Source organism: Liolophura sinensis, chromosome 9 (genome assembly GCF_032854445.1).
Source record: "Liolophura sinensis isolate JHLJ2023 chromosome 9, CUHK_Ljap_v2, whole genome shotgun sequence".
In the NCBI taxonomy this organism is placed as follows: Eukaryota; Metazoa; Mollusca; class Polyplacophora; order Chitonida; family Chitonidae; genus Liolophura; species Liolophura sinensis.
Genome location: NC_088303.1, coordinates 15,241,001 through 15,253,226, shown reverse-complemented (window position 1 = coordinate 15,253,226; position 12,226 = coordinate 15,241,001). Strand labels below are relative to the sequence as shown.

The following is a 12,226-nucleotide window of genomic DNA, read 5'->3' as shown; positions in this document are numbered from 1 at the left end:
GTCTGATAGAACTTCACCTTGATCCACACACATTGTTCTCTTGACCTTATTATTAACCTGGATTAATGTTCATTACCGGTGCGAAAGCAAGAAAAATATTTTTTCTTTCTATTTGACCCCCTTGAATATGTTTCAAGTGTAATGGCAATATACTTTCCATCTCTCCGACCCCAAAACAGAATAAAATTATTCGCTTCTTTCTTGAAGACAAACAGAGAAAATAACTTCTATTCAAGTTCATTTTTTTCTAAATAGAGCCTAAATGGATAAACTGTTGCAATCTTTAGGAAAACACTGCTGTAGAGGAATGTCTGTTGGAAGTGTGAGCACGATTTTGTTGGAAGTGTGAGCACGATTTTGTTTCAAGTGTGAGCACGTTTCTGTTGGAAGTGTGTGCACGATTTTGTTGGAAGTGTGAGCACGTTTCTGTTGGAAGTGTGTGCACGATTTTGTTGGAAGTGTGAGCACGTTTCTGTTGGAAGTGTGTGCACGATTTTGTTGGAAGTGTGAGCACGTTTCTGTTGGAAGTGTGAGCACGATTTTGTTGGAAGTGTGAGCACGTTTCTGTTGGAAGTGTGTGCACGATTTTGTTGGAAATGTGAGCACGTTTCTGTTGGAAGTGTGTGCACGATTTTGTTGGAAGTGTGAGCACGATTTTGTTGGAAGTGTGAGCACGATTTTGTTGGAAGTGTAAGCACGATTTTGTTGGAAGTATGAGCACGATTTTCTTGGAAGTGTGAGCACGTTTCTGTTGGAAATGTGAGCACGATTTTGTTGGAAGTGTGAGCACGATTTTGTTGGATGCCATTTACTTGCGTGACCCCTGATTATACCATATACATATCGCTCGCGATGACCGATTGTTATATTATAGCCCTACAGTATTGACGCCGTGGATTTGGTTAGATACAGTAACTCTCAGACCATTTCACGTCGCATACAGCAAACAAGGACAGAACACTTATTATTATTATTATGATTTTACAAAGTGGTCTGTTCCGCCACATAACCTGTACAGCATGTGGAAATGGAGGATCTAATCCAGCTTGTAAGAATCCGCTATTGCAACTGTTTGAAAAAAAAAAGAGCCCCCCGGCCACGCCCCCCCCCGCCCTTCCCCAACACACCCCACAAAAGAAAACCCCGCAAAACGCAAAAATAATATGATGGCCATTTTGAATTCTTGAAACCCTGCTCTCTCTGACGCGAGATTTGGTTATCACCTGATTCTAATTCATGCGCCTATTGCTCCCTCAAAGCATTAGAAAAAGATCGTCACAGAAAAGGTCCTGTACTGAATGTGTTGTGTGCGTGCGCATGTATGTATGTAAGTTTGGGGTTGTATGTTGTACTCAACACTTTTTCAGTCGTATGACATGAGCAGTCATTCGATGTGTGTACATACACTGTATCGTCCCCGCATCCATCACATTATACTGACACCGTGTCGATCACTCCCGTTTCCTTCCAAATACACTGATGTTTCTATTAATACACTGAGCCCACGCCGAGAATGTTTTATTTAATTTGGCATAATTATATGATAACTAATTGAGCAGGCTATAGAGTATAGATGAGACTTAAAGGATTTTGGAAAAAATAATTGAAACTCATCTCTACCCGCCATTCATTTGTTAGGTGCAATGTGCTGCACACATGCTACTCTACATTCCTTCTAATCATGTTTGTTGACATCCACACACATTTAATTGCAAACTCTCTTGCACACTTTTGCTCAAACATCTATCATAGATCACATGGATACATGTTACTCGCGTTTTCATTAATGTTACGCTGAAATGCGTTAAATTTAATAACACCGACTATGGACTTCCTAATGATGGATGTTATGTAACATGTTTGGCTGTATTGACGCAATTTCCATCAAGGTCTTTCTCCGTTGGTCTCATTTCTTTTTTATAATGCGTCGATTCCATCTGGCTCGGAACATCGAATATTACTGTATTGTTGTAAATGCTTCTAGCGCTGCGTATTTCTCTGAAATTCAGCTGACGTGGCTTTGATCTTCATGCTATGCATTCTGTTATCTAGACTTTTGTTTTTTTTAGCTCTGGCTGTGTTTATCTTTGGCAGCAACTTCTGTGAATCCTTCTTTCACGACGTTATTTTAATGGGGTTATTTTTCAAGGCATTTTAATGTTACAGCAAATGTCACAAAGGAACCATCCAATGCGGCGATGAGTTCCTGTTCCCCGATGTCATTCGTTGACAAGGTGATGTATGATGAGATTTGAGGTGAGTTAAGTTCATGCTGTTCTTATTACACTGTCTCTGTTTACACAGTGTTTATATTCATACCTGTAATAGTAAACAGTGATTTGACCTTTGGTGTGTCGCAAATTAAAATAAGTAACTCTTTAGAATGTAGGTATTTATTTGTCTGATTGGTGTTTCACATAGCACACAAAGATATTTCGCCTATGTAATTATTACGGTCAGGTTCTTTGTGGTGAAAATCTACCAAAGAACACCATCTAACCTTGCCAGGTGTAGTCTACCGGATGAAACCATTTATAGCTGGTGTTGACCTTTTCATTCGTTTTCATTGGCCAAAAATGGCAAGTTTCGTAAAGTGCGACAGTGTGATTGCGAGAATGAAAAGGCAAAATGAGAGATTATACTAATGTATAAGCAGTGAAAATGGTTTATAGTATGAGCTCATCGTAGTGGACAAATTTTTCAAATTCAAAACCTTCACAGCAAACTTTTTTCATTTATGTTTTGGTGATAAACGCCTTACTTAAACATTTATCACTTTTATAACGGCGGACACGTTTGTGGGTGGGATGTCTTATGTAAACCATCGCCCTTTGTTAGGTAGTTCTCAAATCTCCTGACTTAAAACCACAGCCGAATCATCGACAGCTGGATTCGAACACCTGAACTCACTGGTCAAGGGCTTGACGGTCACAGCGAACCAGCGCTTTAAACGTCCGATAATACGATAGACGTTGAAACATATATCTATGTCCATATCATTTATTCTCAATCCTTTAAGATGGACAAATGGATGTTTTACTCTGAAGATATGTCACGTGTACAGTCTCTTTGTCTCCCTACCTTTGTTGTTTTATTACTCGTATATCGATGAAAAATTAGAAAAGATTTAAAATTTCATTTTCGCTATTGATTTTGTGTTTCAGATTTGTGAGAAAAGATACATTCCTGACACTGTCATTTGTCTATCATACAGAATTGATGAGTTGTTGGCATACAGCTTGTGCTAGCATGGTCACAGCCTGAGCATGTTGAACAGACATCGATCCAATGTGTAAGAATTTGTCGCTACCATTCTCCTTGTCATAGCAAGTAGAAATTTGAAAGTACAGCAATTGGCCTTAACATTTTACTATTTGTATTATACATACATCAGCATCAAATAAAACGCCTTTCACACAGCAGTAATGGCAGAATTGTGCATTGCGACAACAGTTTACGTTTATGGGCTTTTGCGATTTTATTTATAAAGAAGATGATGGAAATAAATCACTGTAGAAAAGCTAGAAATGACCAGCAGGCTTTCCGGTGAAAAACCTTATATGAGTTTTACATCCGGCCAATGGGTTTTACTTCTGACAATGCGTTATAGTATACGGTATGATTGATGTCATATATTGTCTTCATCAAGGTTTCCTTGTTAGGCTGATAACCCTGAGCGCATGAACATGTCCCTTATACAACCACATACATGTATGGTGGTTTATGTATAAACATAGAATATAATATATATGATAAAATACGCATGGAACAGAGAGCATCTCTTATTTTCAGCAGAATGCCTTTCTGTAAGTATTGCAATTTCCGGATATGTTTACAAAAACTCCTCTCACTACAATTTCCCGATACATTTACAAAAAATCACCTCGCTGAAAATTACTCGCACGTGGTGCGAAGACCATGTGTACTGGTATAGAAATAAGCTAAAATCTAAACGTGTTTTTATGTGAGTATTGTTTACCTGGTTCGTTTAGCATTGTTTGTCCACTCAAAAATTAATCTGTTAAATTTTAAGTGAAAGTATGCTGTCTGAGTGATGCTGGAATGTATTCTACTCTTGCAACAGATTATTCTGTTAAATGTAACACACCTATCTTATTAATTCAGCATAAAGATTCTGTTAGACTAACAATATATTATGTTGAATATGACACAGTAATATATATGCTATAACAACAGACTACGTTCTAGCATCACTCAGACAACATATTTTCTGTTAAAATTATCAGATTAATTTTTCGTTTATTGCTACCATGTCACTGTGAGTGTAGAGGGTATATTCTGTGACGAAGCTATCCTGTTTACATGTTATAATGGGGTTTTACTTGTTTCTTGTAACTGGGTGTCAACGAAGCATTTGTGGAATTCTATCATATCTGAAACACGAAGCACACTTCCCCAAGAACCCACAGGTTGTGGCTTCCCGGAAACTCCGACTGATAAGTCACTGACACAACTTGGCGGATTGCGGCATTACAGCTTCATTGATCAACATAAAAGATAATTTCCTTACTTCAGACTCATTCTTATCCTTCCTAACTCAATTAAAACAGTTACCGGTATATCAACGTTAGGATTTGTTGTTAAACTGTTACAATGTTCAGCCATCCGTATTCATTCATTTTCGTTTCTAAACAATATGTAATCTTATATGCAACAATGTCACATCTGTCTTGTTTTTGTATGGCAATAAAATAATACTGTTGCCGAATCTAGATGTTGCTGTTGAACTTTGTTACGAAACCTTCGCTGTTCAGCTCATTGTATTAATGCCCTTTAAGTCGTTCATGTCTAACCATATATAATCTTACCTAAAACAATTTAACATTTGTCCCTTTTGGTCAGCACTGAAAACATATTGTCCCTACACCAGCCGTGATTCTCGGTTGCCATTGGCTAATCATGCAGGTTAAAATGTTGCCATCCACTTGTTACAGCTTCAGGTCATGCCCACACTGGGTGTAGGAGATTTAACCTTGCGCAACTGAATTACTGCGCAGGCTGAAGTCATTTTTCTCTTTGGCACTGCTTTCCATAGCGCGTCATTGTGACGTAATGCCACTATACTCGGGCTTTCTGCTGTCGACATGGCTAGCATGGTTTTTCTTGGCTCAGCTTTACAAGAAAGACTGGGTGTGAAAGTTTAACCCTTGGCTGCGAAGGAATAAAATTTTACACCCAGGGTTTACATCCCCATATACCCTTCTCAACCTCCGGATAACTTATACTGTTAATCTTATGAATCTTATTATTAGACTTTGTTACGAAACCTTCGCTTTTCAACTTTTTGCATTCACGCCTCATCGTGAGTTATTATATGTAATCCTTTGTCCTGATATCATTCGTGATTCTCGATTATCACTAGCTGATCAGATGGGTTAAAATGTTGACATACACTTGTCAGACCGCAAACCATGTCCACAAGGGGTATATGTGATTTAAACCCTTCCTGGTAATTCAGCTCCGGACGGTGGCGTCATTTTTCCCTTTGATATATAAATATGGTATTCACCTCATCACACTGGATTGCTGATTTGTATACATGACTGATGGACACAGGCAACGTTATCTCCTTCAATACCGTCATGGGTGCATGGGGAATGACCGCCAGTCTTATGCACAGTGCATCTTACCCACATGCTGTTACAAATAATCAATATTTTTACAAATTCATTTTAGCACTTTGAAAGAAAAAAATAGAAATTCAATACTTAATGTCCTTTTATTGTACTAAAAGCCGATATTTCCAGCGGGAAGAATTGAATTCATCAAATTATTTATAGAGAGGCAGATCATTAATAAGGGATGTCTGTCAGTTCGCGTTAGAATTAGAGTTATAAAGACAAGCCCAAGGAAACTTTGTCATGGACCATGGGCCCATTTGAAAATTACGTACGGAATGCTTTTGATAACAGAAATACTGTTTCAGTTGTATAAGCAGCCTGCAGATGACCATGGGATTCCCCCGGGCTCTGCTCGGTTTCCTCCACTGTATGCTGGCTGCCGTTACCAACTATCAAATAGATAAATAAATAAGTCAAATATATATTCAAAGCAGCGCAAGGATCCAACCCACACTAATCCTTGATACACATGTACATGTTGAAACGTTTGTCACTATTTGTAGAGGATCAGAGCTACCGCTTCTCCACTACTAGATCTGACCATTAAAATAGTCCGATACAGCGCATTACCAGTAGATATAATTGGTGGAAGCGTAAATTAAGAATGCATGACTGAATGGACTGACTGATTATATGGTTTAAGCCATATTTCAGCCATATCGCGGCCAGAGTATGTTTTAACTATGAGACAGTATAAGTTAATAATGAAGTAAACATGTGAATGTACGTAATTTCCAAAAATACGTGTTGTCATTCTGTGTTCAATACCCACAAATATGTAAAGACCTTTTAATTTATAATAATAATTTAATTTATAATTTTAAATTAATTTGTTGACATTTACGCAGTATTGCAGAATGTTTCATTTCGTCCACGGTTATACCGTCAGTGGACAGAGAAAATCACCGGCCTTCACCAGGCACCATGCGGACAAACCACTTAAAGCTGAATTCGGCCTTCTGACCTCCATGACACCACTGGTTAACGGAACTACCCGTAACGAAGATAGCCACAGTATAATGAAATGAATCTGCAGGTTTAACTGGTCTTTAACTCCTTGTTAAAAACAACATTTCTGTTATATGACGGCGGTCATATTTATTGGTATACAGGAAACCTGGGTGCCTGGAGGAAATCATCCTTCTTCACCGACATAAAAAGGCGTCTGAAAACAGGGAAACACGGGATCTCAAATGTTCTATCAAACCAGCCCTTAAGTGGACTATACCCGGATATTTTTGACGAAAAAAAAATTAGCACAATTCCTGTCGAGTTTTTGATAGTAATTTAGAATAGCCAAGAAGGTTACCTTCCATGTAATTTTCAGCTTCGTTTGTGTGCACGCGTTATCGCTCAAAATCGGTTGTGAGTGCCTAATAGTTAATAAGTTTAAGCATTGTAACTTTTTTCAAACTGCACAATAATTTTAACATTTTAAATAGTACAGGAAAGAGTCTGTTATTTACTAAAAGGCAGTAATCTGAGCTATTTTTTTTAGTAAATATCAAAAATTTGATTTTATTAAAGAATTTGCCAGAAATATATAACCTCCAGTATAGCCTCTTTAACTTAAACCATCTGAGCTCCTCTATCAGTTTCAGATACCCTAAAAGCCTATATGCTAAATGCAAATGTAATATGTCGGCACACCTATAGGTAACGTACCATTTCTACGTAGATATGCAGGTGAGAAATTAACTTCAGTTTGATACATTGGTTGAGATATATCCGATTTGTGTTTCTCATCACGCAATGGCTAGAGATGAAGATTCATTGTTCGAGTCCGGCTTAGCACAACGTGGACCCCCACGATAACGTACTTTCTCCTGCTGGTTTACTTCGAGACAGATGGATTGTTGAGCATCTCACTATTGTCATCAGCCGCATCTATTGACCTCAGCCTAGTCTATACACTGCGCAGCACAACTGCCGATTGACGATAAGGCCAGCTAATTAGCTAAATACGACGTTAAAAGTACTGAGTTAAGTATAAGCAGCACAAAAATGGTTTGAATGAAAAAACGTGACGGAGATGGATATTGGAAAAGTGGGAGAAGATCTTACATTGTTGTAGGCTACTTTTAGTTTTAGTCTTTTCTGGTCACTGCCCTACATGTAGGCCGATCTATGCCACTGGCACAGACAGTGCAGTCGAGGCACAAATACCTATGTCTTAGCAGAAGTAAAGAAGTATCGATTGAAAAGACTTGATTCCTTTTTTCTCCTGGAATATGGCATGCATGGGAAGTATTGTAGAACTTACGAATTATGTCTGGCGAAATGAAACTCTCACACCCAAACCCGCTCGCGCACACACAAAATAATGGTCGGCCAGCAAACGTTTTGTTCTCACCGTCCTCTTGGTACTATATTCCAAGGCAGTTTGACAACTTGGTGTCGGTTGCTGAGCAGTGGAGTCTGTTTGAAGCATGACGACATTGTGGGAGGTAAACATGTCAGTATAACCGTATATTTGTATAATACCTAGCATGCACGTGTAACGAACATATGTAGAAACTTTCATTCATGGATACAGTCCGTCTATCTAATTCAAAATCCTAGTAACAAAAGCAGTATTTACTAGGAGAAATGAAACTTATATTCATGAAACAAAAAATAAAAGACACACCTTTTTAGCTTTTTTTTTTTTTTGAAAGAAGTAATATTCAAGAGCAAGAGAATAGGCCACTAATTGAAACTGGAAATCACGGTCCCGATCCACACTCACCACGTACGGTAAAATCCTATGCTCCGCCAGATGGAAATACCATTTTCACCTGCATTTCGCAAGATGAATCTCCCCAGGCTGATAGAAGTTCCGATGAAACAGGACACCCCAGTGTCAATCCACAATAATTGCGTCTGGTTTGTAGTCGAACTGTCGAGTAGAAATTCTCACTGGTTGGACAAGCTAGTCTCAGTCAACTTAAATGTGCAGCCGTCAGGTGAAACAATATAAATTGTGTTGCAAGATTTGGTAATCGAGCTGTTGGTATAGTGTCAAGTTAAGGAGAGCTGAGAACAGTTACCACATGTGTACATTCAAACGACTTTAGGTCATCAAATACTAAAAAAAAACCCTCAATAATATTAAATTAAATTGAGAGCTCGGACATTTGCGTTTTTTTGTTGTTGTTGTTGCGATAGGCCTATATCAAGACAGTGATGTACTTCGGCTTGTGGAGTTCAATACACCAAAAAGTACAATTAAAACGTATTGGAAAGTGGATTCTCTTCTGCTACTGAACTAACACGTATGTCGCTGAGTTCACAATCAGCTCAAGCGTGATAGCAGTCCAGATGGGGAATTTCACTCGACACAATTACATCGCATTATCCAACATCTGAGGCTATTACCAGTTCCTACTATTCATCAAAGGCGACATTTGAATGCCTTCAAAAGGTCAAGACGCGTCGGACGCTTTATCTGAACTAATTTAATCGATTCAGCTCACAGGAAATAATGTTCTGTTATTTGTGCAAATTATCTCACGCGAACTTCCCCAATAGAAATGGCCAAACAACCTGACAGCTGTCAACTGACATCACTTTAGATATCAAGGCTGAAATTGCAGCGAGTCATGCGAAGTTTACCTTGTCTCATGATGTCGTACTTCAACTGTTTCTGATCGAAGAGAGCGTTTTTTCTTTTGCGTGTCAAACGCGATCTTTGAAATGTTTGAAAGACTGTGAACTATTTAGCCCTCAACTTAAGCCCCATACAGACTATCCAACATCGTTCAACACTGTTGTCGTGTGTTGAAGCGTGTTGAACTGTGTGCTTTAACAAACTTTCGATAAAATGGAGGGAATTTTTCATCTTTTTCTCCAATGCATGAGCAACCGGAAGAATCGTGTCATGATTTTATCGGTTATTCCCATGGCCATACTACTGTATCAACGAAACTGTCTCACTGTGAGACCAATTTCTCTCCTTGAGAGCGCCGCCACTTTGCCAAGGCCACATGCCTTAAGACGGTCATGTTTTTTCTACACGCCCGCTGATTGGCTATATTCATTCAACTTGACTTAACATGTTGACAAAAAAATACAGATGCACATTTCCGATTCAACAAAGTTGGATGGTGTTGGGGTGTTGTCGAACGGAGTTGAAGAATCCGTCCAGAATACACAACAAGGCTGAACTTGTTGACTCAACTTCAGGTTGACACTTGTTGAGTCGATAAAAGTTGAGTGATGTTGGGTAGTCTGGACGGGGCTTAAGGCACCGGTCAGATATATGTTGTTGTTGTTACAATGCCACATTTAAAGGTAACATAAAAGAAAACTGCAGCAGTATACAGATATCACACTTGAATGTGACAAAGCCGACCGTGATATGTTTATCTGATTCACTTAGAAGCTTTTGCGGCCAGTTTGTACAAAAACATACATGCATTCACAAAAAGGTACACCAGTGTTAATCATATCACTAGGGGACACTGATCTCTTAATATGACAAAGCTTCTGTCGTATTACGTTGACCAGTTTAATAATGTCACTAATGTATAAAATATATTAATGTCACAATCTATAATTCTGGAGGCTACCTGAGAGGTGCCAGGGCATGCAAAGTGCAATGTTGTGCGACGATCGTTTACTACAGTCAAAACGTAGTAAATTCATTAACACGTCATGCAGAAATATGCTGACCATGTTAGATTACAGAAGTACACTTAAAAATCCAAACAACAACAACTGTTTTATCATATTTTATCGTCGTTGTTCCGGTATTGTATTGTTGAATTTTATTCAATCCACCAACAAGCAATCACTTACTATTTAGCCCTTGAATAGGTATATTATTTTTTTTGCACTCTTGTGTTTTATGCCGTACTGAAGAGTATTTCACGTATACGACTGCGTAGATAAGTATTAATGCAAAATCTGATACTGTCTTCTGCTACCGAAGACACGCTAATAGTTTAAAATTTAAAATGCAACAAGTTAAAAAAATGAAAATCAAAACAAGGTGCACATCTAGGTGTCGACCAGGTGGTACCTTGTCAATAATTCTCTGCACACCCTTTGCAGAGCCTTTACTGCTTTCTACGCTCGCCTTACACGACTGCCACCACTAGGCAAACTTGACCTTTGGAATCTGTGCTTCGCATGCACGTGGGTTTGTTTAGGCTTAGCCTGACACTGATGTCCTCTCGTACCCCTATATAACCAACGTTCATCGCATGTAAGAATGATTATAGCTTCATGCCAGCACTCATTCCTTACTATTGTTCAAGACGTCCTTTAGAATCATGTTAAGTTTACTTTTGATAAACAGAATGCATGTGTATGAAGTATTAACAGAAGGAAAGATTGAGTTTTTGTGTTTTCTGACATCACTTCCTGTTTGAATATTTATAAACATGACTATTTATCATTATCGATACCCATTTAATGTTTATTTCTTTTATTTATTTGATAGCAGTTTAACACTGTGCTCAGGAATTGTTGACTTACACGACAGCGGCCAGTTTTATGGAAGGAGGAAACCTGGGTCCATTGTTTTTTTTACAAAAAAACGCGGGTAGCCTTATGCGCGATTAAGTATCATGGCAACCTACAACATGGCTCTTCTTAATCTTACCAGTGCATACTTACCAAGGCGTTGTAATGCGATGATCGTTGCCATGGTAGTTTCGTTCTCCTAATGTTAGGAGGACATTGTGCCACACGGCCCAGGGTACGGTCCCAGAATGGTCAGTTCTACGTCAGGCTACGTGAGCTTTTTGATACGACAATTAAAATTACGATGGTGGCCAGCATTATGGTGGGAAGAAATCGGACAGAGTCCAGGGGAAAGCCGTGACCATTTACACGTTACTGGCAGACCCAACCATGCAATAGTCAGCCGTATATATGGTTCGGTGTAAAGAGGCAGTATGCTCTCGTCTCTTAACTGTACTGACAATTGTACTCAGAGAGTGTGGTAGGGAGATTTTCATGGAGTCTGAGACCTGTAAAAGCTGTGCAGCTGATAACGCTGTGCACATGTATTTCAAGGGAGCAATGGTCAAATCGGCTTGGGCACGAGTCCTTATTGCGCGAGAAAAAGTAGCTCATATTCAACTATCCAGTCAAATAATCAATCGTTTACGGTATTTTCCTCGCCCACTCCTAGCTTAAAACACCCACATATAACGTGACGCTTGTGTACAATGGGGAGTAAATATTTCATGCTGTCCAATGTCGCTGGCTGAACCATTGTTAGATCAGTGCTATGGGAAGATATGGTGGTTGTTCTCTTTTCATCACCACCTTTCTCCAAACGCTTTGTTTGATTTGAAACATCTGTTGAAGTGTATTCGTTACCTGAGAATTATTGTGTAATTTGACAACATTGTCTTCGTTTATATAGATATTTTGTCAGATCGCCGGCAAACACGGCAATGCGCATATCTTAACGTGTTATCAGGATTGTCTTTGGATGTCGAACGCATTGATTGAAGGATATTTGTTGCTTAAGCACAAGAGCTGAAATTGTCAATTCCAAAGCTGTCGACGCCTCTTCTCTGTCAGGTAACTTGCTTTTTATCCGTTGTTTTATCAACAATAGGGGCGTCTAAGGGAAGACCACAATTAAC

General features: G+C 38.9%; 1 protein-coding gene across 2 annotated transcripts in view; it reads left to right on the top strand.

Annotated features, from left to right (window-relative positions):
• The window catches only part of LOC135475056 (uncharacterized), a 28,572-nt gene extending 23,849 nt beyond the window's left edge, over positions 1 to 4,723 (top strand). For both annotated transcript variants that reach the window (XM_064754796.1, XM_064754797.1), the window contains exons 11-12: positions 2,167 to 2,256; positions 3,165 to 4,723. In XM_064754796.1, the coding sequence (XP_064610866.1) occupies positions 2,167 to 2,230 (64 nt within the window). In that variant the 3' untranslated portion in view covers positions 2,231 to 2,256; positions 3,165 to 4,723. The remainder of the gene's footprint in view (positions 1 to 2,166; positions 2,257 to 3,164) is intronic.
• The last annotated feature ends 7,503 nt before the right edge of the window (positions 4,724 to 12,226 follow it).